The following is a 25,643-nucleotide window of genomic DNA, read 5'->3' as shown; positions in this document are numbered from 1 at the left end:
TGGTCGCATCTAACTACAGCCCCAAAAAATACCATTGGCCATACTGAGCCTAGCTACATTGCTAACAGGAGTGACAGCGCGTCTGACTGCGTCTGACTGACTGGGAGGTCGTGCAAAGCTCGGAGAGGTACGGAGCAGCTCGTCTCAATTTACATAAGAGCATATTTCATTATGGAAGTATGGTGGACTGTTCCTTTAACAAGAGATCATTTTTTGCAGTCCATAAACTACCACTGGTCCAAAAAACCGCAACCAGTTTAAACTGTAGAGGAGGATGAGCGCTTTAGCTGCAAATGAAAACACATGTCAGGGTTTCCGCGGAGTCTTAAAAAGTCTAAAATTTGATAATCCTAATTTAAGGCCTTAAAAAGTCTAAAATACGAGCATATTTTGCATTGTAGGTCTTAAATGTAATTTTGTGAAGTCTTAAATCCTTGCGTCCGTTTACCCCATTCGCTTTTTTTTTTTTGTTAAATGCGTTGGTGATATTCATAATTAGTCATATAGGCTAGGCCTACTTAGTGTCAGTAGGCTACGCTGCAAACTACAAATGAGACACAGTGGAATCCGGCGTCTAGCCCGGTTGGCATGGTGATGCACAGGGCATGGCACGCGCGCATTTAGACAGTAGAGCCTAAAAGAAGCGAGGGAGATTGTCACGGTTTGTAGCAAAATGGGCAAATGCAAGTTTAACGACTGCTGGCTTGAACGCAATGATTTCGTAGACTGGTTAAAACGCGTACCAAACAATCCGTTTGAGGCGTACTGCACATTGTGCAAAAGAACACTCAAACTCAGCACCCTGGGTGTAAAGGCACTGGAATCGCACGCGAAAGCGGAGAAGCACCAGGCTGCCCATAAAAGTCTGCAACATTCGCATGCCATCACTCAATTTTGTTCACCGTTGTCAGGTCCAAGCACATCTCGAGACGGTGTATCAGCTAACTCCGTGCGAACTGTAACGTTACAACACACAAACCGTATGGAATTGAATGCCTCATCCTCAAGTGATTTGTGGGATGTCTTTGGCTCCACTGCAACTTAGTTCCTCATTAATGCAAGAGCGCACAATGATAATAAATTTTGTTATTTTGAAAGTAATTCAGGCTCTCCCAATTTTCTTTCTTTTTTTTTTGTGCGGCATAAGTCTTAAATTTAACCTGTTATGGTCTTTAAAAAGGTCTTAAATTGAACTTGTTCAAGCCTGCAGAAACCCTGGCATGTGAAATGGCGAGTTCCATCAACCAGTGAACAGACGAGAACAATAATCAACATTTTCTTCACCTTTTACCATTATTGTATGGTAATTGCTGAGTTGATACAGCCTGTAATGATTTTCTGGGTAATGTAAAATCTATCTAGCAAACAAAATGCATTTTGATTAAATGATACAAAACAAACAAAAAACCATCATCTGTCATCAGTATGTAGAATCATTATTCTCAGCACATACTTACATAGAAGTGACAATATTACTTCTCTCATCTCCTTTATCTCTTTTTGCTCCATTAAATAAAATAATTTTTGTTTTAGATCTAATATAATGCCATGTTGTGTTGTCCAGGTAAAAAAAAATGTCCTGTTTAAGGGTCTCACTTCTGAAGTGAGGAGAAATGAAATCAGTTAAAGCAGAAAATTTTCCCATGCCATAGCATATAGTGGCGCTTGAAAGTTTGTGAACCCTTTAGAATTTTCTATATTTCTGCATAAAAATGACCTAAAACATCATCAGATTTTCACACAAGTCCTAAAAGTAGGTAAAGAGAACCCAGTTAAACAAATGAGACAAAAATATTATACTTGGTCATTTATTTATTGAGGAAAATGATCCAATATTACATATCTGTGAGTGGCAAAAGTATGTGAACCTCTAGGATTAATAGTTAATTTGAAGGTGAAATTAGAGTCAGGTGTTTTCAATCAATGGGATGACAATCAGGTGCGAGTGGGCACCCTGTTTTATTTAAAGAACAGGGCTCTATCAAAGTCTGATCTTCACAACACATGTTTGTGGAAGTGTATAATAGTACGAACAAAGGAGATTTCTGAGGACCTCAGAAACAGCATTGTTGATGCTCATCAGGCTGGAAAAGGTTACAAAACCATCTCTAAAGAGTTTGGACTCCGCCAATCCACAGTCAGACAGATTGTGTACAAATGCAGGAAATTTAAGACCATTGTTACCCTCCCCAGGAGTGGTCAACCAACAAAGATCACTCCAAGAGCAAGGCGTGTAATAGTCGGCGAGGTCACAAAGGACCCCAGGGTAACTTCTAAGCAACTGAAGGCCTCTCTCACGTTGGTTAATATTAATGTTCATGAGTCCACCATCAGGAGAACACTGAACAACAATGGTGTGCATGGCAGGCTTGCAAGGAGAAAGCCACTGCTCTCCAAAAAGAACATTGCTGCTCATCTGCAGTTTGCTAAATATCACGTGGACAAGCCAGACAGCTATTGGAAAAATATTTTGTGAAGGATGAGACCAAAATAGAACATTTTGGTTGAAATGAGAAGCCTCATGTTTGGAGAAAGGAAAACACTGCATTCCAGCATAAGAACCTTATCCCATCTGTGAAACCAGTATCATGGTTTGGGCCTGTTTTGCTGCATCTGGGCCAGGACGGCTTGCCATCATTGATGGAACAATGAATTCTGAATTATACCAGTGAATTCTAAAGGGAAATGTCAGGACATCTGTCCATGAACTGAATCTCAAGAGAAGGTGGGTCATGCAGCAAGACAACGACCCTAAGCACACAAGTTGTTCTACCAAAGAATAGTTAAAGAAGAATAAAGTTAATGTTTTGGAATGGCCAAGTCAAAGTCCTGACCTTAATCCAATCGAAATGTTGTGGAAGGACCTGAAGCGAGCAGTTCATGTGAGGAAACCCACCAACATCCCAGATTTGAAGCTGTTCTGTATTGAGGAATGAGCTAAAATTCCTCCAAGCCAGTGTGCAGAACTGATCAACAGTTACCGCAAACGTTTAGTTGCCGTTATTGCTGCACAAGGGGGTCACACCAGATACTGAAAGCAAAGGTTCACATACTTTTGCCACTCACAGATATGTAATATTGGATCATTTTCCTCAATAAATAAATGACCAAGTATAATATTTTTGTCTCATTTGTTTAACTGGGTTCTCTTTATCTACTTTTAGGACTTGTGTGAAAATCTGATGTTGTTTTAGGTCATTTTTATGCAGAAATATAGAAAATTCTAAAGGGTTCACAAACTTTCAAGCACCACTGTATATAAAGCCACTGAACCATTTATAATGCAGATGAAAAAACCCTGTTTATATTTAATACATGACTGTCAAATGTAGTTTATTATCCTATTGCTTTATTAGTGGGGAAAGGAAAAGTGTATGGAATACTGGATGGCACCAATTATCATCCCGGTCATTTCTCATTTTTAACCAAACTCTACATCTTGTTTACTTTGGGTGTTTTGAAGGTTTATACAGAAGTGCTGCACCATTTAACATCCACCAAGGGTGAATTTCTGATAGGGTTGCCAAATTTTGCTGCACAAACTGAAAATATTCATAATCCCATTGATTTGGAAATGTCCATCCGTCCATCCATCCATCCATCCATCCATCCATCCATCCATCATCTGCTTATCCTGTCCTACAGAGTCGCAGGCAAGCTGGAGCCTATCCCAGCTGACTATGGGCAAGAGGCGGGGTACACCCTGGACAAGGCACCAGGTTGATTTGGAAATAAGCAATGCCATTCTTTTGTACAAGTTTCATTTAATGTAATTTTGCAGCAGCTTAAACATAGACTGCCTTTCAGATTTTTCAAGTGTAGGTCATAAACATTTTCCCAACACCCAATTATTTTTGTTTAGTGGACTGAAAGCTACTGAATTCAAATCACAGACTTCCAGTTATTAGTTTTTTTTTTTAAAATAGAACAATTAATGGGGCGGCACGGTGGTGTAGTGGTTAGCACTGTCGCCTCACAGCAAGAAGGTTCCGGGTTCGAGCCCCGTGGCCGGTGAGGGCCTTTCTGTGTGGAGCTTGCATGTTCTCCCCGTGTCCGCGTGGGTTTCCTCCGGGTGCTCCGGTTTCCCCCACAGTCCAAAGACATGCAGGTTAGGTTAACTGGTGACTCTAAATTGAGCGTAGGTGTGAATGTGAGTGTGAATGGTTGTCTGTGTCTATGTGTCAGCCCTGTGATGACCTGGCGACTTGTCCAGGGTGTACCCCGCCTTTCGCCCGTAGTCAGCTGGGATAGGCTCCAGCTTGCCTGCGACCCTGTAGAACAGGATAAAGCGGCTACAGATAATGAGATGAGATGAGAACAATTAATGAATTCAGGGCCACATGGCCCTAAATTCTCTGCCAGTTTTTCCTGCTTCACCGTGACCCAATTCGAGATACTACATCATGCATCACGTGGTGGGCTTTCCCCGTTCACGCAAGGCATTGTGGGATACAGATTTGAAACAAGAGAGAAAAATGGAGGGCGTGTGTGAATGAAACGTGAAAGACCAACTACAGTAACGGAAAGCGAGAAGAAAAGACGTTATGTTATATCCGAAGGAAAGGAAACACAGGACCAAACTAATAAATATCGGCGGTCAGCGAGCACCTCGGTGTGATCAGCTGTTTGTTTAGCGACAGAATGATGTAACCGTCAGTGCACGGTCATGCGCACACAGACTTCCTCTGTCTGCATGACTGCGCAAAGTGAGCGATTTCATGCGCATTATTTGCTCAGGAATCCCCTCAAATGAAATAACTTCCCAGCCACAGAATGGCCTGTTTTTTGAGATATTACAGAAATAAACGTATCACAATGACTAAATTTCAGAGGGAACTAAATTTCACTGATTTTATGAAATCGAAAGGCCGTCTCGCTTTAAAGTGGCTTAGGTTTAAAATTGTGATTCGATTTAAAGCAGTCTGTCCAATCTGGCAACCCAGAATTCCACAGTGCATGCTCTACCTTAATCCCTAATTGGTTTGACATACACAGTCACATGATTTGAGTTAATATACAGGTGCTGGTCATATAATTAGAATATCATGAAAAAAAGTTGATTTATTTCAGTAATTCCATTCAATAAGTGAAACTTGTATATTATATTCATTCATTACACACAGACTGATATATTTCAAGTGTTTATTTCTTTTAATTTTGATGATTATAACTGACAACTAATGAAAATCCCAAATTCAGTACCTCAGAAAATTAGAATATTGTGAAAAGGTTCAATATTGAAGACGCCTGGTGCCGCACTCTAATCAGCTAATTAACTCAAAACCCCTGCAAAGGCCTTTAAATGGTCTCTCAGTCTAGTTCTGTAGGCGACACAATCATGGCGAAGACTGCTGACTTGACAGTTGTCCAAAAGATGACCATTGACACCTTGCACAAGGAGGGCAAGACACAAAAGGTCATTGCTAAAGAGGTTGGCTGTTCACAGAGCTCTGTGTCCAAGCACATTAATAGAGAGGCGAAGGGAAGGAAAAGATCTCATCTCATTATCTGTAGCCGCTTTATCCTGTTCTACAGGGTCGCAGGCAAGCTGGGGCCTATCCCAGCTGACTACGGGCGAAAGGCGGGGTACACCCTGGACAAGTCGCCAGGTCATCACAGGGCTGACACATAGACACAGACAACCATTCACACTCACATTCACACCTACGGTCAATTTAGAGTCACCAGTTAACCTAACCTGCATGTCTTTGGACTGTGGGGGAAACCGGAGCACCCGGAGGAAACCCACGCGGACACGGGGAGAACATGCAAACTCCGCACAGAAAGGCCCTCGCCGGCCACGGGGCTCGAACCCGGACCTTCTTGCTGTGAGGCGACAGCGTTAACCACTACACCACCGTGCCGCCCGAAGGAAAAGATGTGGTAGAAAAAAGTGTACAAGCAATAGGGATAACCGCACCCTGGAGAGGATTGTGAAACAAAACCCATTCAAAAATGTGGGGGAGATTCACAAAGAGTGGACTGCAGCTGGAGTCAGTGCTTCAAGAACCACCACGCACAGACGTCTGCAAGACATGGGTTTCAGCTGTCGCATTCCTTGTGTCAAGCCACTCTTGAACAAGAGACAGCGTCAGAAGCGTCTCGCCTGGGCTAAAGACAAAAAGGACTGGACTGCTGCCGCGTGGTCCAAAGTTATGTTCTCTGATGAAAGTAAATTTTGCATTTCCTTTGGAAATCAAGGTCCCAGAGTCTGGAGGAAGAGAGGAGAGGCACAGAATCCACGTTGCTTGAGGTCCAGTGTAAAGTTTCCACAGTCAGTGATGGTTTGGGGTGCCATGTCATCTGCTGGTGTTGGTCCACCGTGTTTTCTGAGGTCCAAGGTCAACGCGGCCGTCTACCAGGAAGTTTTAAAGCACTTCATGCTTCCTGCCGCTGACCAACTTTATGGAGATGCAGATTTCATTTTCCAACAGGACTTGGCACCTGCACCAGTGCCAAAGCTACTAGTACCTGGTTTAAGGACCATGGTATCCCTGTTCTTAATTGGCCAGCAAACTCGCCTGACCTTAACCCCATAGAAAATCGATGGAGTATTGTGAAGAGGAAGATGCGATACACCAGACCCAACAATGCAGAAGAGCTGAAGGCCACGATCAGAGCAACCTGGGCTCTCGTAACACCTGAGCAATGCCACAGACTGATCGACTCCATGCCACGCCACATTGCTGCAGTAATTCAGGCAAAAGGAGCCCCAACTAAGTATTGAGTGCTGTACATGCTCATACTTTTCAGTTGGCCAACATTTCTAAAAATCCTTTTTTTGTATTGGTCTTAAGTAATATTCTAATTTTCTGAGATACTGAATTTGGGGTTTTCATTAGTTGTCAGTTATAATCATCAAAATTAAAAGAAATAAACACTTGAAATATATCAGTCTGTGTGTAATGAATGAATATAATATACAAGTTTCACTTTTTGAATGGAATTACTGAAATAAATCAACTTTTTCATGATATTCTAATTATATGACCAGCACCTGTAGGTGTAATAGTATTATCACACAGTGACATGCATGGACGGCAGTTTTACACGAGGGATCCTGTTGGGAAGACGACATCCCATTGGATATCCTCAAATCAAGCCCTCCATGTCATAACAGACCATTCTGAGGTGACCAGGAGTGGTGCGTGTGTGTGTTTGTGTCTCTCCCTGTCAGGATATCGCTCAGTTCCTCTGAAGAACGGCTACAGTGAGAACCTGGAACTCGCTTCTCTTCTGGTGTACGTAGACATTCAGCAGGTCGAGGTACGGGAAAAACACAATCCGATTCTCAGTTGAGAGTTTCACATTTTGTAACCCAAGATGAAAATAGCACAGCTATATTATATGAATATAATTAGTCATAAGATTACTCATCCTGATTTTCAAAATGATCTGGTGAATGTTTGTTTGGTTCTATATCAGAAAGCAGAGGAGGAGCTGTACTCTTCCTCCAGCCAGCTGCGAAAAAGACAAGCCGAGCTGTGCAACGAGCTCTTCTTGTACGACACACACTCTGACCTCCAGCGTGCTGCCCCCTCGAACCGCCACGATGTCCTCCTGCAAGAGTTCAAATCGAACGAAAATCAGCTCCAGAAGATCAACGAAGCATGCAGGCAGAAGTGAGTGCCAATAAACTCCGTGAGCTCACACCAGCGCCATGTCCCGAGTTGGTTGATCAACATTTATAAAAGGACAGAATGCCAGGAATATACACTTCTGTATCATGCTTAACTTGATCTAGTGACCAAAGTTGAGGCTTTTGCGTTCGTCAGCATATCAGCACCATGGAGACTTCAGTCCGTGTGAAATGGCTGCGTTGCTGTGATTAGACTCGGCATGTTGACCCGTTTCATTCTGAAACAGGACGGCAGAGAGCGACTTACACACTAGTCAGTATTTGGAATATGCCCTACCCCTGCTGAAACTAAACAAATCTGACAGTAGCTTAGCGAGCTAGCTAAATACGGAGAAGAGCGAAGGGATTAATGAGAAACCCGATGATGTGGAAAGACCGAATCTCATTCTAACTCAAGCTCAGGAAGCAATACTCCAGCACTGAACTGTCCCCACGTTGTTAAAACTCCTCTGAAAAATGCCTGGAACCACCCTAACCTTGTTCCCTCTTCAAAACACTAATCACAGCCAAAATCACACTGATTAACCATGTTTACTGTTAATTAGCTAATTACTGCTAATTTACAGCATGACACGCCTCTGGGGCAGAGCACATACATTGTCAAGGAGTATTTAATGAGACAGTCGTAACGTTCTGCTGTGATACAAATAGTCAGATATTTCTAATCAAGTGATGAACAAGGAAATTTAAGTGAGAATATCTCCAAAACAATTTTTAACATTTCCCACCCAGACACCGCGCCCCAGAAACTGCGAAACACCAAGTTTAATTTCAGGGGCATTTAAGCTGAAAGTTGCTTCTATATTGTTACTTTAAACATGTGCTTTCATTTACGCAGCGTTTGCTTTAACCCAGAAGTGGGAAATTGGAACTTGGAATTACAGAATTTCCTCCCTCTGTGCTAACTGGGAGGAGTGACGTATTAACTTTGGCGATAATTGAGATGAGTGATGTAGTAACCGTACGCTAACTGGGATGTGACGTATTGACCTGGGCGCCAAATGGGATGAGTGACTTATTGACTTTGGCAATAACTGAAATGTGATGTATTGACCTGGGCGCCAACTGGGAGGAGTGACGTACTGACCTGGGTGCCAACTGGGAGGAGTGACGTACTGACCTGGGCGCCGACTGGGATGAGTGACGTATTAACTTTGGCGATAATTGAGATGTGACGTACTGACCTGGGCGCCGACTGGGAGGAGTGACGTATTGATCTGGGCGCCAACTGGGAGGAGTGACGTATTAACTTTGGCGATAATTGAGATGAGTGATGTAGTAACCGTACGCTAACTGGGATGTGACGTATTGACCTGGGCGCCAAATGGGATGAGTGACTTATTGACTTTGGCAATAATTGAAATGTGATGTATTGACCTGGGCGCCAACTGGGATGAGTGACGTATTGACCTGGGCGCCAACTGGGATGAGCGACGTATTGACCTGGGCGCCAACTGGGATGAGCGGCGTATTGACCTGGGCGCCAAATGGGATGAGCGGCGTATTGACCTGGGCGCCAAATGGGATGAGCGGCGTATTGACCTGGGCGCCAAATGGGATGAGCGGCGTATTGACCTGGGCGCCAAATGGGATGAGCGGCGTATTGACCTGGGCGCCAAATGGGATGAGCGGCGTATTGACCTGGGCGCCAAATGGGATGAGCGGCGTATTGACCTGGGCGCCAAATGGGATGAGCGGCGTATTGACCTGGGCGCCAAATGGGATGAGCGAGGTACTGACCTGGGCGCCAACTGGGATGAGCGACGTACTGACCTGGGCGCCAAATGGGATGAGTGACGTATTAACTTTGGCGATAATTGAGATGTGACGTACTGACCTGGGCGCCAGCTGGGAGGAGTGACGTACTGACCTGGGCGCCAACTGGGAAGAGTGACGTACTGACCTGGGCGCCGACTGGGAAGAGTGACGTACTGACCTGGGCGCCGACTGGGAGGAGTGACGTACTGACCTGGGCGCCAACTGGGAGGAGTGACGTACTGACCTGGGTGCCAACTGGGAGGAGTGACGTACTGACCTGGGCGCCGACTGGGATGAGTGACGTATTAACTTTGGCGATAATTGAGATGTGACGTACTGACCTGGGCGCCGACTGGGAGGAGTGACGTATTGATCTGGGCGCCAACTGGGAGGAGTGACGTATTAACTTTGGCGATAATTGAGATGAGTGATGTAGTAACCGTACGCTAACTGGGATGTGACGTATTGACCTGGGCGCCAAATGGGATGAGTGACTTATTGACTTTGGCAATAATTGAAATGTGATGTATTGACCTGGGCGCCAACTGGGATGAGTGACGTATTGACCTGGGCGCCAAATGGGATGAGTGACGTATTAACTTTGGTGATAATTGAGATGTGACGTACTGACCTGGGCGCCAACTGGGAGGAGTGACGTATTAACCTGTGCGCTAAGTGGGAGGAGTTGTGCATTTACCTCAGTGCTAACTGGCATGAGTAATGTATTTACCAGTGCATTGTGATGAGTGATGTATTTAAGTTCCTCCATGCTAATGGGGATGAGTGACATTTACAGTACGTACCTCTGTGCTCACTGGGGTGAATGATGTAGTTGTCCCCACAAAAGTGAGCTGGATAGTCAATGTTATAGATTTAATAAGCTAACATCTGTATATTGACTGATCTGAAGTGCTCCTTTGTTTATTGCGGGTGCTGTGGCCAGCCATGTTGTTTTGACATCACATGCTGAGACCTTCCCAACTTTCCACACTGAGGGTGTTTGGGTTTTCCTAGTCAGAGGTCAGAAATTTTAGTTGGCCACAGCCTTATTCATTTGTGATCCTTAAACACGGACGTGTTCTCTCTTTCCCCTTGCAGGATGAAAGAGAAGAAGATCAACAACAGCAAGTTCTACTCGTGAAGAAGTGCTCACCACGTCCCCTACCCATGTCTTCTATTTATAAGACTTCCTCTCCCTCACGCAGCTGCTCCACTGCTGAAACCCACACAACAGGCAGATAAAAGCACATCAGATGGGAGTTGTGATAGTTTTGCTTTCCAGAGTGGAAAGTTACGGGGTGAGAACGCTGTCAGATGCTCAACGACTCTGATTATTGACTTCAGCAAAAAAATTAATTTTTTTTTGTGAAGAGCTGCAACTGTGGAAACGCCTTTACATGAAGAAAAGCAGTTTGGCTGAATCGTGCTACTCAAACTACAATTCATATTTGTTTGTAGTGTAATAAAATGTTTGTGGTTTATTTCCTGCCAAATGTTTAATGAAATAATATAATATTAATAATAAAGCTCTAAGCTAAAGAATTAACTTTTTAAAAATATTGATGTGTGGTGTTAAAAGGGCAAGACGGGATAGAAAGGTTTGGGGGGGGGAGTGACTTAATCGTGTTACTGCCTCGCAGCTCCAGGGCTGTTGGTTCGATCCTGAGCTCGTGTTACTGTAGAGTTTCTGTGCATGGTCAACATGTTAAAAAAACAAAACAAAACCTCAAACTCATGCCAGTATTGGACTGGTGACTAAACTGCCCCTAGGTGTGAATAACGCTGGTCAGGATAAAGCAGTTACTGATGCTGAACGTAGGAATGAAAATTCAGTGTTCGGAAACGGACATTCCCGTTTCTGAACAAAGCCAACTATATTCAAATAGTTTTTTTTTTTCCCTCCAGTGTTTACAAATTCAGATTCAACAACTCAGGTTCAGTTATGTACGTTTGTTTCTTTAGATTCAGGAATTGGGTTTTCGGATATTAAACCAGTCAAATTCAGTTTACAAAATTTACTGGGGTGGAGGAATGAAGTACCGTAATTGTGCAACTGAATTTGACTGGTTAAATATCCATCCATCCATTATCCGTAGTCACTTATCCTGTGCAGGGTCACAGGCAAGCTGGAGCCTATCCCAGCTGACTATGGGCGAAAGGCGGGGTACACCCTGGACAAGTTGCCAGGTCATCACAGGGCTGACACACAGACACAGACAACCATTCACACTCACACCTACAGTCAATTTAGAGTCACCAGTTAACCTAACCTGCATGTCTTTGGACTGTGGGGGAAACCGGAGCACCCGGAGGAAACCCACGCGGACACGGGGAGAACATGCAAACTCCGCACATACCCCTTTTCCACCAAATCAGTTCCAGGGCTGGTTCGGGCCCAGTGCTGGTGCTGGTTCACAACTCGTTCAACTTGCGAACCAGCTGAGAACCAGTTTGCTTTTCCATAGCTCGAGGTGCTAAGGGGAGCCACGTCATTACGTCATGTCAGTTACGTCGCTGCATTTGCATAAACCTTGGCGCGAACATCGAAGCAACAACAACACGGAGAAGAAGAAGCAGCAGCAACAACAATAATGGATGACTGCTGCTTTACTGCATCCATGATATCTTGTCGCTTATTTAAAAATGGCGCCCTCTCGCGGTCTTGCTATTGAGGTATTTCACTCACGTGACCAAGTCATGTGATGCTGCCATTTTGGACGGCACGGCTCGAATCAGTTTGAATGCGAGGAAGGCGACAAACAAAAAACATAAAAGAAAAAGGAGCGAGATGCAGAAAACACCTTCACTATCCAGCGACGTAGGGCATTTACAGGGCGAGCAGAGGGAGAGGTATTTGCAAAAATTGAGGTTAGCAGGCTTAGAGAATGACATTTACCTGCTTCCACCAGGATTGTTCACTGACAGCTAAGATTTGTTCACATTTTCATTTACTTTCGGTCCTCAGGATAAACAAAATGTTATTAAATGTCATTGAAATAACTTCTTAGTCTGTTGAGACATGGCCCGTTATAAGTTTTTCCTTTACTGTATTTACTAGTTTACTGAGCGCGCTCCGGGGCTGGCCGGCTAGCTAGCGCTCCGGGGCTGGCTGGCCGGCTAGCTAGCGCTCCGGGGCTCGCTGGCCGGCTAGCTAGCGCTCCGGGGCTCGCTGGCTCAGTGAACTAGTAAATCCAGTAAAGGAAAAACTTGAGACTGAAAGGTTTTAACAGTCATCCAAATGACTGAACGTAAACATTGCTACAGTAACATACTAGCTACTGTTGTTGACATTAGCTAGCTTGCCGTCCAAAATGGCGGACACCGGGGCGTCACGTGACCCTGTGACGTCAGGTGAAATACCTCAATTGTTGTTGGTCTTAACAACTCCGCCCCCCCCCGCTGACGTAAGCGGTTCTTTCCTCTAGCCCAGCAAAGAGCTGGTGCTACCCTGGAACCGGTTCTTTGTCAGTGGAAACAGAAAACCCGGTTTCTGTTTCACCAACTGATTTGGTGGAAAAGGGGTAACAGAGACAACCAACCATTCCCTCTCACTCTCTCACTCACACAGCCACCAATTAACCCAACCTGCATGTCTTTGGACTGTGGGGGAACCCACACAGCAACGGGGAGAACATGCAAACTCCAGTTAAATATCCAATTACTGAATCTAAAGAAACGAACAAACACTTAAAAATGCACGTTTTGTGAATTTTACAATGTGAATCTCTGACAAACTATTTTGAATTTCAAGGCTATTAATTAATACAAAAAGGTTTTAGTAATACATTTCAAATCTCTGTAGTGTTTAAATATCATTAAGAATCTAATCAGTGGCTTTAAACGCCGGTCTGTGTCTTGCTTCAGTATGAAGGTGTCTATTGTGCTATGAAATACAGTGTGGTGCAATAATGATCACATCTCTGCATTTGAAACATATTCACAGACAGTTTATTCTGATTGAAATTATTTCACATCGTAGCTGACTTATTTTCCTGTTCAAGGTCTTGTATTGTCATTACAACAGCCACAGAGCAGCAGCAGCGACCCAGCTGTAGAAGCATTTAAAAACACAGACAGGAAGAAATAAAGGCAGCAGTTCTATCTGCAAAAAACTCCAGGAATCATGGGAAACGTAGTTAATTTATGTACATGACTGCACCCAGGCGGGGACTGCAGTGGTAGACGTCCCATTCATCACCACATTAAGACTCGGTCACAATTTGAAATGATAGAAAGCTCTTTTTTTTTTCCCTTTTTTTCTTAGAAACCGCTGAAAAATTGTAATAATATCGTAGGAGGGGGGTAGGAAGGTGTGCGAAGAGACAAAAGCAGTGAGCAACACGAAACAGACAGATGACTAATAGTCAGTCATCCCCACTTCTTATACCCCAAAAAAAAAAATTGATTCCCGATTTATTCTAGCCCCATTGCCCTTTTTTTTGGAGACACTTCCCACAAAGTAATGATTGGGGACCTTGTCAGGATATGTAGCTCTCCGTCGCCGAGACATGGCCCACTTTACACAGCAGAACCATTCCAGACATCTCGGAGGACTTGTAGTGGGAACAAAGACATCAGATTTCCTCTACTGAGCCAACTCGCAAGTTCACAACCATTACACCGGATTGTCTTCTCACTTATAATGGCAACTAATTACATTTCCGCTGCATACAGCGCACTCCTGAAGTTCTTGGTTGGAAATTACACGCTCACTTCTTCCTTCCTCTGATGCTTATCTGATTTAAGCGTTCAAAATTAAATTACAAAATTAAAAAAAAAAAAAATCTGCTAATGCAACATGTACATGCAGCAAGAGGAGGGAAAAAAAGAAATTCAAAAAACATAGACTAAAGTGACAATTAAAAGATGACATTTTGAAGGTTATTACAGTGCACTTGGTCTGAGGGGGGAGGAAAAGCTGACCATACATGTAGACATATCCTGAAAATGAAGGCAACAGCAGTCTCTCAAAAAGATGAGAAAGAAACGAATAAAGAATTATACGACAGACAGACAGACAGAGAGTGGGTGAGGGAAGTTATATACACTTGTATATACATTATACAGGATGCAACCACGCAGCGTCTTTATCTGGACCTGAGATGGTAGAACACGATGGACCTCTGTGCTCCTACCATCCACGGTATTAAAGTCTCGGTGCACGGTGTCCATCTCCACGCTCCGTTCAAGCTACCGTACAGTTCAGGTTCCTCCACTGGACCAATCAGAAGAATGGCAAAAAACCAAACTGTCCAATCAGAGACTGGTCAAGGACTGGGGTAGCAAACCGGAGCGTGATCTGTCTGTGCTTGGAAGTGCAGGGAGAGACGAGACGAGACGAGGCGAGAAGAGAAGAGAGCAGTCTGGTAGAGTTTCTGAGGGCGCTGTAATCCAAATCTAGTATTACGTCTAAACAAAGCGCTCAATTAGCCGTCAGCTCGAACCACGTGCAGGAACGTTTGCATATTATATATGGATGTTTACAGAAGACACTTTGTTGCACAAATCAACACCACGCTCCGTTATCTCTTCCTTCTAATGTTTACCTGACTTGGTGACCATTAACAGGAAAACCTTTGGAAATGTTAAATGGGAAAAAATAAAAAATAAAAGCACATGAATAACTCTTGACCGTTTTACAAAATTATATATATATATATATATATATATATATATATATATATATATATATATATGTGTCTTGACGGTTGATTTCTTATAAATGTGCACGACATCTCGTCGTAGGTCATATGTGATAAGCGAGCGCTATAGGAAATCAATCGAACATTTCACCAACGCGGATGACGTGTGCCAAGATATTTACACGGATTGCATCCAGCGATCGTGACGCCACTTCTTAAGAGGTGCACTCTTTGTAGAAAACGTCCTGTAGGCACCAGCTTGGCTGATTTGACTCCACAAACGGGACAAAAAGTTCGTCGAGGACAGACGGATTGTGAGGAAACGCCGGGGCCAAAATTGAGAAGAAAGAAGCTTCATAAATAGGAGGAGGAGTCCCAGACTACCTTCCAAACAAGCGCAGACTCAAATATGGGTGCATGAACAAAACTTGTACTTTGTACAAAGAAGCCCAAAGAAATGCGGACAAAAAACAAAGGAAAAAAAAAAGATAAAATTCTTCTGTCTAGTAGGGTTGTACAACCGAGCTCCTGAAATTGTTACAATGTCAAAAGGGAATATAGATAGATATCGATATATACTTTATACTGTATAAACACACAATTTATGAAAGCAGAGATGTGTGGAAAAATATGCTCATTCAAGTTGATAAAAAATTTTCGAAAAAGAGACCGAGACACAGAGAGAGAGGTTAAAATATATGAGTGTTTACAGTCGTGGACACTCAGGCTACCACCTTTCTACATCAGAGGCAACAGCATCGGGTTGTGATGGATAGAAAAATGGCAGAACTGGAACCGAGAGGACCAAGCACGGATGTGCGGATTTTTTTCCGCAGAGAGGCGACATCAAAACTGTACTGGAATGTGGCTCTTGCCAGTCAGGGTGCACCTCTGGGGGAACGGCTCCCCGTGCAGAAGCAACAAAAACCAAAGGAAAAAAAAGTGATGAAGGCAGGAAAGTCGGCTTCTGAACTCTGAAGTCTCTGATCTTAGGGGGAGGAGGTGGATTAAAAAAAAAAAAAAAAAAAAGTGGTGCCGTTTGTTTTGTTTCAGACACACTTTCAAGGAGAACCAGTTGCAGCCAATTGGGTTGATATGCCTTCGAGTGGTGAAAAACTAGGATGCACAGTCGGGGAGGGGAGGGGAGGGGAGGGGAGGGGGGGAAGCACTAAAGTCTCCTTCTGTGATATAAATAGAATCACGGGCCTCCTTTTCATTTCGCGACGTCACTATAAATATTTCTTGCGCTTTTAATGTGGCTACAAAGGAAGTCCTTTCTGTGTTGTGATGAGGACACGAGACAAATGCTGGCCTCGTGTCACCACGAGGTCCTTGGTGTTGTAGAGCGTTCCTATAAAGACGGTCCTCGTCTGCAAATTACTGATTGTGATGATGTTAAAGGCTCGGTGTCTTGACGGTGTCAGCAGATCCTTATGCTTGTTTATATGATGACGGAGATTCTGTTGAGGACGTTTACCAGGCCTCCGTGTAACGAACGTCCACCTCCTTCAGGTTGGGGAGTTTGGCCTGTTGGGTGGAGGAGAGACGAGGATGAAGGATTTCATAGAAGAAAAATCAATTGGATTTTCAGAACATGCCGAATACGGTACCTTTAGGTCCTCGTAGGTGTCTGCAGTGAGTTTAGTGCTGTTCATATTCAAACTGCACAGGCTCTTCATCGCTGGAAAGCAAAACACACAGGAAGAAATCTATTAAGGTTTTTTTTTTTTTTTGTACTTCTACATCAGAGGTGCCCAGAATCAGGGAACCCATTCCGCAGACCCCGTCGGAACAGATTCATTTCATGAACAGGATTTAAATGTGCACAATATTTTGGTGTCTTATATGGCCTTCATGTGCTATTGGAAATATTGCAATTACGAGTTCAGAGAACATGAATGATCAAACAAACAAAAGTAGTAAAATCACCAGCAACAGCTGTAGAGAGAAGGATGGCACCAACAAACAGCGGAAGCCGTCAATTTATTTCATACTATCGTGCTGTACGTTAAAGTGCATATCACGGGTAAATTCAGGCGCGAGATCAATGTAATTCTCCTATTTTATATTAAACTTTGGTCAAATATCTGTCACATTCTGCATTCTCTGCAATTTTTTTTTTTACCTTGCGCAATACCAGAAAAATTCAGTGAGGTGAATCGGTCCGCCTCTGAAAAAACTTGGTATTTGGATTTCCTGGGAAACACTGATTTTCGTGACGTCGCGTGCGGGACGCCTCCCTCTGAATCCTACGTCAGCGCTGGTTTGTTTATGAGAAAACGACCTGGTGGTTTTCTGCAAATTTCTTCAACGTTATCGCGTAATTATTAAAATGGTTAACAGATGTACCGTAGGAGGGTGTAGCAACACCGATCTTGATGGGATTAGTACTCATCGTTTCCAAAAGACCGGACAATGAGAGAGAAATGGGAGCGCTTGGTGTACACAGGCTGTGCACTGAAACCGTGCAAAGCTCGCGCAGCCTGCTGGCGCTTCCGCAGATAACGTCACGAATCTGGCTCCAGACTCCCTTGGGATTTTTCCAGACGTGTTTTGTTATTTTATTTTTTTCTGCTGTAGACAGATGGCCTTGTGCAAAATTACCCTTCTGGATGAGTGTGTAAAGGGACATTCTTAAATATAAAAAACAAAAACCGAAATATGCACTTTAAACGTGCGTGTAGGACAACGCTTCAACAAAGTCCGTTTCATAAACATAACTACAGATTAAAGGGAATGTAACTGCTGAACCTCTGTTTGGGGTCATTTTCTTGAATTCAATTAATTTATCCGACACTGTTTGAGAAGACGGACAGACAGTAACAAACGAAGATCTTTGGGAACGATCAGGTCAGGAACCCATTCAAAATACAAACTCAGTCGGCGTAAATGGAGATGGATTGGCCACACCTTGATGAAACAGCCAGACAGTGTTCCAAGGCAAGCCTTAAAATGGAATCCCCAGGGCAAGCGGAAAAGAGGACGCCCCAAAAACACCTGGAGGCGTGATGTTGAGGCTTGTGATGAAGAGCTGGGGCCACACCTGGAACACGCTTGAGAGGCTAGTCCAAGACAGGACGAGATGGAGGAGGGAGATTGTCGATGGCCTATGCTCCAGGAAGGGCCCAAGTAAATAAGTAAGTATCTGACACCTGATGCACATCCTCTCTTCCTCAACCTCTCTCTTTTGCCCAAGACTGCTTTGGTCCATTTCTGGAAACATGAGCCATAAAAACAATGGTTCTATCGACATTTAATGGCGGGGGCGTAGCTGCTTCTCCTTGAATGCATCACAAGTCCTAAATGCAATTTTCCAAACACTTGAAGGCAGCATTAGAGCCATAAAGCTTTCTATTCCTGACCTTTTCACTGACGGAACACATGACATGAAAGCTGACATTATTTAGAATCCAACTTTTCCACCTTAGTTGGAACAAAAAAGTTTTTCCAACTCCAGGTTTGGATTAAACCCATTGAATTCAAGTGATCATCAAACAGGCCACCAACTACACGACCTCAATATATACAACCCTGATTTCATAAAAAGTTGGGACAAAGTACAAATTGTAAATAAAAACGGAATGCAATGATGTGGAAGTTTCAAAATTCCATATTTTATTCAGAATAGAACATAGATGACATATCAAATGTTTAAACTGAGAAAATGTATCATTTAAAGAGAAAAATTAGGTGATTTTAAATTTCATGACAACAACACATCTCAAAAAAGTTGGGACAAGGCCATGTTTACCACTGTGAGACATCCCCTTTTCTCTTTACAACAGTCTGTAAACGTCTGGGGACTGAGGAGACAAGTTGCTCAAGTTTAGGGATAGGAATGTTAACCCATTCTTGTCTAATGTAGGATTCTAGTTGCTCAACTGTCTTAGGTCTTTTTTGTCGTATCTTCCGTTTTATGATGCGCCAAATGTTTTCTATGGGTGAAAGATCTGGACTGCAGGCTGGCCAGTTCAGTACCCGGACCCTTCTTCTACGCAGCCATGATGCTGTAATTGATGCAGTATGTGGTTTGGCATTGTCATGTTGGAAAATGCAAGGTCTTCCCTGAAAGAGACGTCGTCTGGATGGGAGCATATGTTGCTCTAGAACCTGGATATACCTTTCAGCATTGATGGTGTCTTTCCAGATGTGTAAGCTGCCCATGCCACACGCACTAATGCAACCCCATACCATCAGAGATGCAGGCTTCTGAACTGAGCGCTGATAACAACTTGGGTCGTCCTTCTCCTCTTTAGTCCGAATGACACGGCGTCCCTGATTTCCATAAAGAACTTCAAATTTTGATTCATCTGACCACAGAACAGTTTTCCACTTTGCCACAGTCCATTTTAAATGAGCCTTGGCCCAGAGAAGACGTCTGCGCTTCTGGATCATGTTTAGATACGGCTTCTTCTTTGAACTATAGAGTTTTAGTTGGCAACGGCGGATGGCACGGTGAATTGTGTTCACAGATAATGTTCTCTGGAAATATTCCTGAGCCCATTTTGTGATTTCCAATACAGAAGCATGCCTGTATGTGATGCAGTGCTGTCTAAGGGCCCGAAGATCACGGGCACCCAGTATGGTTTTCTGGCCTTGACCCTTACGCACAGAGATTCTTCCAGATTCTCTGAATCTTTTGATGATATTATGCACTGTAGATGATATGTTCAAACTCTTTGCAATTTTACACTGTCGAACTCCTTTCTGATATTGCTCCACTATTTGTCGGTGCAGAATTAGGGGGATTGGTGATCCTCTTCCCATCTTTACTTCTGAGAGCCGCTGCCACTCCAAGATGCTCTTTTTATACCCAGTCATGTTAATGACCTATTGCCAGTTGACCTAATGAGTTGCAATTTGGTCCTCCAGCTGTTCCTTTTTTGTACCTTTAACTTTTCCAGCCTCTTATTGCCCCTGTCCCAACTTTTTTGAGATGCGTTGCTGTCATGAAATTTCAAATGAGCCAATATTTGGCATGAAATTTCAAAATGTCTCACTTTCGACATTTGATATGTTGTCTATGTTCTATTGTGAATACAATATCAGTTTTTGAGATTTGTAAATTATTGCATTCCGTTTTTATTTACAATTTGTACTTTGTCCCAACTTTTTTGGAATCGGGGTTGGACAATCCATTTGATAATAACGAGATGCGATTTCCACTGCTGTATGTAAACTAAAATGTCACTCATCACTTTGCTCTGCTTCACGGATTGCCCAAGTTGAGAACCACTGTTCTGCATCAACCAAAACGCTGACGTCGCTTGGGTGGAAAATCCAAGGATGGAGACGTCGACTACACAGATCCATAACACACTTCGATGCCTGTGGTTGTGCAATTCATGATGTACAGACACCTTACAATTTTGAAAGGCCATATACTCACCGTGTAGAACAGTTTGTTTACTAAACTCTTTGTCAGTGTGTGTGTGTGTGTATTTGAATTTTAATGACAGAAAAAAAAAATTATTCAAATGCATCTAAATATTAAGCAATAATTCTTTAACATACATCATTACAGTAGCATGTTACCGTGTTCATGGTGCACAGACCACAGGAGGAAAAACTGTCATTTTCTTAAGCATAGTAAATCATTTCTTAACATTTGATTTTATGGATTTCTCCACGGTAATGATTTCTTGACAGTTATATTTTAACTCATTTTGTACAATAACTGGGAGCTTCAACTTCTTCACACAACAACGGTTTTGTTTAATCCTTCTCAAATCACAAAGGGCTTTCTACTGATTATATCTGCTCACTACATGGGGCATAAAATAATTGTGCTGTAAAACAATTTAATATACATGACTATTTCAGTAACGATATGCATTTATGAGGATCGATTTTGAACATCAGTTGGCAATGATAATTTAGCATACAAATATTACGATAGACAGACTGAATGACATTAGGCAACTGGCCTTTCAAATGTGAATTTGTAGACGATATAAAATTTTGAACAGTATTCGAACGGTGAAATTCATACGAACAAAACTATAGCTTTTCTTAACAATTATTAAAGTGTACAGTGGTGCTTGAAAGTTTGTGAACCCTTTAGAATTTTCTATATTTCTGCATAAATATGACCCAAAACATCATCAGATTTTCACACAAGTCCTAAAAGTAGATAAAGAGAACCCAGTTAAACAAATGAGACAAAATATTATACTTGGTCATTTATTTATTGAGGAAAATGATCCAGAATTACATATCTGTGAGTGGCAAAAGTATGTGAACCTCTAGGATTATCAATTAATCTGAAGGTGAAATTAGAGTCAGGTGTTTTCAATCAATGGGATGACAATCAGGTGTGAGTGGGCACCCTGTTTTATTTAAAGAACAGGGATCTATCAAAGTCTGATCTTCACAACACATGTTTGTGGAAGTGTATCATGGCACGAACAAAGGAGATTTCTGAGGACCTCAGAAAAAGCATTGTTGATGCTCATCAGGCTGGAAAAGGTTACAAAACCATCTCTAAAGAGTTTGGACTCCACCAATCCACAGTCAGACAGATTGTGTACAAATGGAGGAAATTCAAGATCATTGTTACCCTCCACAGGAGTGGTCGACCAACAAAGATCACTCCAAGAGCAAGGCGTGTAATAGTCGGCGAGGTCACAAAGGACCCCAGGGTAACTTCTAAGCAAGGAGAAAGCCACTGCTCTCCAAAAAGAACATTGCTGCTTGTCTGCAGTTTGCTAAAGATCACGTGGACAAGCCAGAAGGCTATTGGAAAAATGTTTTGTGGATGGATGAGACCAAAATAGAACTTTTTGGTTTAAATGAGAAGCGTTATGTTTAGAGAAAGGAAAACACTGCATTCCAGCATAAGAACCTTATCCCATCTGTGAAACATAGTGGTGGTAGTATCATGGTTTGGGCCTGTTTTGCTGCATCTGGGCCAGGACGGCTTGCCATCATTGATGGAACAATGAATTCTGAATTATACCAGCGAATTCTAAAGGAAAATGTCAGGACATCTGTCCATGAACTGAATCTCAAGAGAAGGTGGGTCATGCAGCAAGACAACGACCCTAAGCACACAAGTCGTTCTACCAAAGAATGGTTAAAGAAGAATAAAGTTAATGTTTTGGAATGGCCAAGTCAAAGTCCTGACCTTAATCCAATCGAAATGTTGTGGAAGGACCTGAAGCAAGCAGTTCATGTGAGGAAACCCACCAACATCCCAGAGTTGAAGCTGTTCTGTACGGAGGAATGGGCTAAAATTCCTCCAAGCCGGTGTGCAGGACTGATCAACAGCTACCGGAAACGTTTAGTTGCAGTTATTGCTGCACAAGGGGGTCACACCAGATACTGAAAGCAAAGGTTCACATACTTTTGCCACTCACAGATATGTAATATTGAATCATTTTCTTCAATAAATAAATGACCAAGTATAATATTTTTGTCTCATTTGTTTAACTGGGTTCTCTTTATCTACTTTTAGGACTTGTGTGAAAATCTGATGATGTTTTAGGTCATATTTATGCAGAAATATAGAAAATTCTAAAAGGGTTCATAAACTTTCAAGCACCACTGTACAACAGGACATTCAGTTCATGAATTTCTGAGAAATGACACTAATCTAAAGCGACAGTGGGTGAGGTTTGTGCAAATGAAGTGGGCAGATTCCGTGTTGTCTACCAATAATAAATCTGATTCATCAAGTGTTCACCACCACCACCAGAACAACCACATGGAAATTACTGAAGCAAAAAGAAACCTATTGACTTAATAAATGACATTTGATCTGACATTTGGACAGTTTGTTGCTTCCCTGATTATCGCCCACTTCATATGTTCCTTCAGTAATTACACTGAATAAGTGTATACGTTTTAAAGATTATATTTCTGCATTTATTGAGGCACATGTAAATATTTTCCCTATATTTTGCAGCGGCCAGCTTAGAATAAAAATCCACAAACCAATCTGTGTTTCCAATTCTCTCTGGCTGGTGGTGCGCCATCGGCAGCGAGTTGGACGGTTGTGAACTAAGCGAACTGGCAATTTCTCGTCTTGGGAGCTCGAAAAGATAACCATTTACTCCGGAATATCCTCGATAATCTTCTGCCCCTTCATCCAACATGCAAGAATCCAAATCACTATTAGAATTCTCTCCAAAACGTGATTCCATATTGAGACCGGTCTAACCACTGCTGCGCACAGGAATGAAATCGATATCTGGATCCTTATTACACGTGTCACATCACGCACCCCTTCAGGATCTTCCGGTTCAAGATCAGCAGATTCCATGAAAATCAGCTTATCTTATTGATATTCCATTAATTTATGGCCTTTTAGATCAGCTGTGGTTCGAAAACACATGGTCAACATATGGCTAATGATTGTTGCTTCATACAAGGAAAAAAGTGGGGTTTAGGGACTTTTTTTTAAATTTAACTAAAGGGATATTTAAGTATATTTAAGAAATATTTACTTTAAAGAATAAGAAAATATAGCATTTTCTGAATTTTAATGTTCTTTTCCCCAAAAATATTGTGGGAAAATTGAATTGTGAAGCCAGGATCGCGACTGGAACTGAATCACGAATCTGGTGAATTATCACGTGTCGACTCATTATCCTTGTATGGACTGTCCACTGACATTATTAATGCAGCTAATTAACACTTTCGCTATAGTTAAATCAAACCTTATCCACAACAAACTTTAAAGTTTCCTTCTGATTGCTGTGGATAAGGTTTGATTTAACTATAGCGAAAGTGTTAATTAGCTGCATTAATAATGTCAGTGGACAGTCCATACAAGGATAATGAGTAGGCACGTGATAATTCACCAGATTCGTGATTCAGTTCCAGTCGCGATCCTGGCTTCACAATTCAATTTTCCCACAATATTTTTGGGGAAAAGAACATTAAAATTCAGAAAATGCTATATTTTCTTATTCTTTAAAGTAAATATTTCTTAAAATATACTTAAATATCCCTTTTGTTAAATTAAAAAAAAAAAAAAAGACTTTTGTTTCAACCATAATTATTTATAAACCTTTGTCAAGCTTGGAGTATCAAACAAATACCTCCACTTGCTTCTCTTTTCTTTAGCTTTCAGCAGTCTGTAAAAAGAGAGCTCCGATTTACTGCTGAATCTATTGTCAACTGCACAACAGCTCTAGCCTGGGCCCGCCCATCCTAAGCGTGACGCAACACGAGGGCCTGTTGCGAGCTTAGTCTGGCCAGGCAAGCTATCTACAGCTCTTCCAAGCTCCCGAAAAATCAGGAACCAATCAACTTTGAGCATCTCCAACGGCCCTGGGTAGAGGCGTGTTCAAGGCAGTGACGTAGTAGAACTGCGACCGGAAGCCATAGATTGTTTACAGAATCATGCTGTATTGAAAGCATTCAACGGGAAGTTCTCATTGAAAATGGAGCAAAGAGCAGCCCTGGAGGTATTTATTGAAAGGAAGGACGTTTTCGCCTTGCTCCCGACCGGCTTCGGTAAGAGTTTAATCTACCAGTTAGCCCCGCTAGTAGCCAAATCAATGGGGCTCAGCGAGAATCCTATCGTCGCGTCACATACGTCAGAGGAAAGAGTGATGTGATTGGTTTAAGCTTCGTCACAGCCTTTTCTGGCTTCGACCAGTAGCAAACTGAGGCATTTCAGGGAGGCGGGTCAACCACGCGCTTTGGGAAACGGTTGGGCTTAATATCTTGGCCAGACCAATAGCTCGCAGAGCTTTGCAGTCACGTTAGCCAGACTACAACAGCTCTTTCCCATTTTAGATTTTTTTTTTCTTTTTCGGTTTCAGGATTTAGAGCTGTGTTACTTCCGTTTATGGTGAAGTCATGTGAATTCCCCCATTGTATGTTATTGCACCCTCTGCTGTCTAAACACCACAATTACAGCTAGTAAAAAACAAACAATACGGTCTGATAAGAATCGTGGTTCATTTATTATTTCATCGATTCGAACTGTCAAATTTGTGCTGCAATTTTTTGTTTTATGGTACATCGCTATCTCGATAATGAGAAACGTGTGTGTACTCACAGCTGAGGGCTAGCAGGCCAGCATCAGTGACTGGCGTCTCACACAGGTTGAGGACCTGTAGGCATGCCAGGTGCTCCGAAAGCAGTCGGAGCCCTGCGTCTCCAAACTGAAAGAAAATTCATTAGTTGGCTAATTAATAGAGCACAGATAAAGAAAAAAAAAAAAATCAATCAATGTAAGACAAATCCAGATGAGATAATAATTTGAGCCCTGTCCGAACGGTTTTCATTATGATTAGAAATCATTAGAGTATACAGTAGAACCGTATTAAGGCTCACACTCTTATGATTGACTTTTCTCTCCTTTATTCTTCTAATCAGCTCCCAAATGCTATAAAACCCATACAAACTGAATTCTGAGCCATTTAAAAGAATCCATCATGTAATTGTTGGAAATACACAAGACGTGTGTATATACAGTGCTTAATGGTAGGTAAGTATAGTTGGGAAAACCCCCCAGAAGTATTTCAGCCTAATGTATACTCAGGAATTAAAGCAGAAAAACAAGGATGTTTATAAAATCTCTGAGTAGTACAAGTGAAATGGTTGATTTATAATCTGAAGTGATCTGGGTGGTTTATCTGAAGGCACCA

General features: G+C 42.4%; 2 protein-coding genes across 5 annotated transcripts in view; one reads left to right on the top strand and one right to left on the bottom strand.

Annotated features, from left to right (window-relative positions):
* The window catches only part of plcg2 (phospholipase C, gamma 2), a 95,552-nt gene extending 84,598 nt beyond the window's left edge, over nucleotides 1–10,954 (top strand). For all 4 annotated transcript variants that reach the window (XM_060923649.1, XM_060923647.1, XM_060923648.1 and 1 more), the window contains 3 exons: nucleotides 7,178–7,266; nucleotides 7,426–7,622; nucleotides 10,496–10,954. In XM_060923649.1, the coding sequence (XP_060779632.1) occupies nucleotides 7,178–7,266; nucleotides 7,426–7,622; nucleotides 10,496–10,538 (329 nt within the window). In that variant the 3' untranslated portion in view covers nucleotides 10,539–10,954. The remainder of the gene's footprint in view (nucleotides 1–7,177; nucleotides 7,267–7,425; nucleotides 7,623–10,495) is intronic.
* Nucleotides 10,955–13,322: 2,368 nt separating this feature from the next.
* Nucleotides 13,323–25,643, bottom strand: part of cmip (c-Maf inducing protein) — a 101,296-nt gene continuing 88,975 nt past the window's right edge. Inside the window, exons 19-21 of the mRNA XM_060923645.1 lie at nucleotides 25,052–25,157; nucleotides 16,650–16,720; nucleotides 13,323–16,566 (exon numbers count right to left, since the gene is read on the bottom strand). Coding sequence (XP_060779628.1) covers nucleotides 16,513–16,566; nucleotides 16,650–16,720; nucleotides 25,052–25,157 — 231 coding nt within the window. The 3' untranslated portion in view covers nucleotides 13,323–16,512. The remainder of the gene's footprint in view (nucleotides 16,567–16,649; nucleotides 16,721–25,051; nucleotides 25,158–25,643) is intronic.

This window comes from Neoarius graeffei, chromosome 6 (genome assembly GCF_027579695.1).
Source record: "Neoarius graeffei isolate fNeoGra1 chromosome 6, fNeoGra1.pri, whole genome shotgun sequence".
NCBI lineage: Eukaryota > Metazoa > Chordata > Actinopteri > Siluriformes > Ariidae > Neoarius > Neoarius graeffei.
This window is presented reverse-complemented; position numbering and strand designations above follow the sequence as displayed.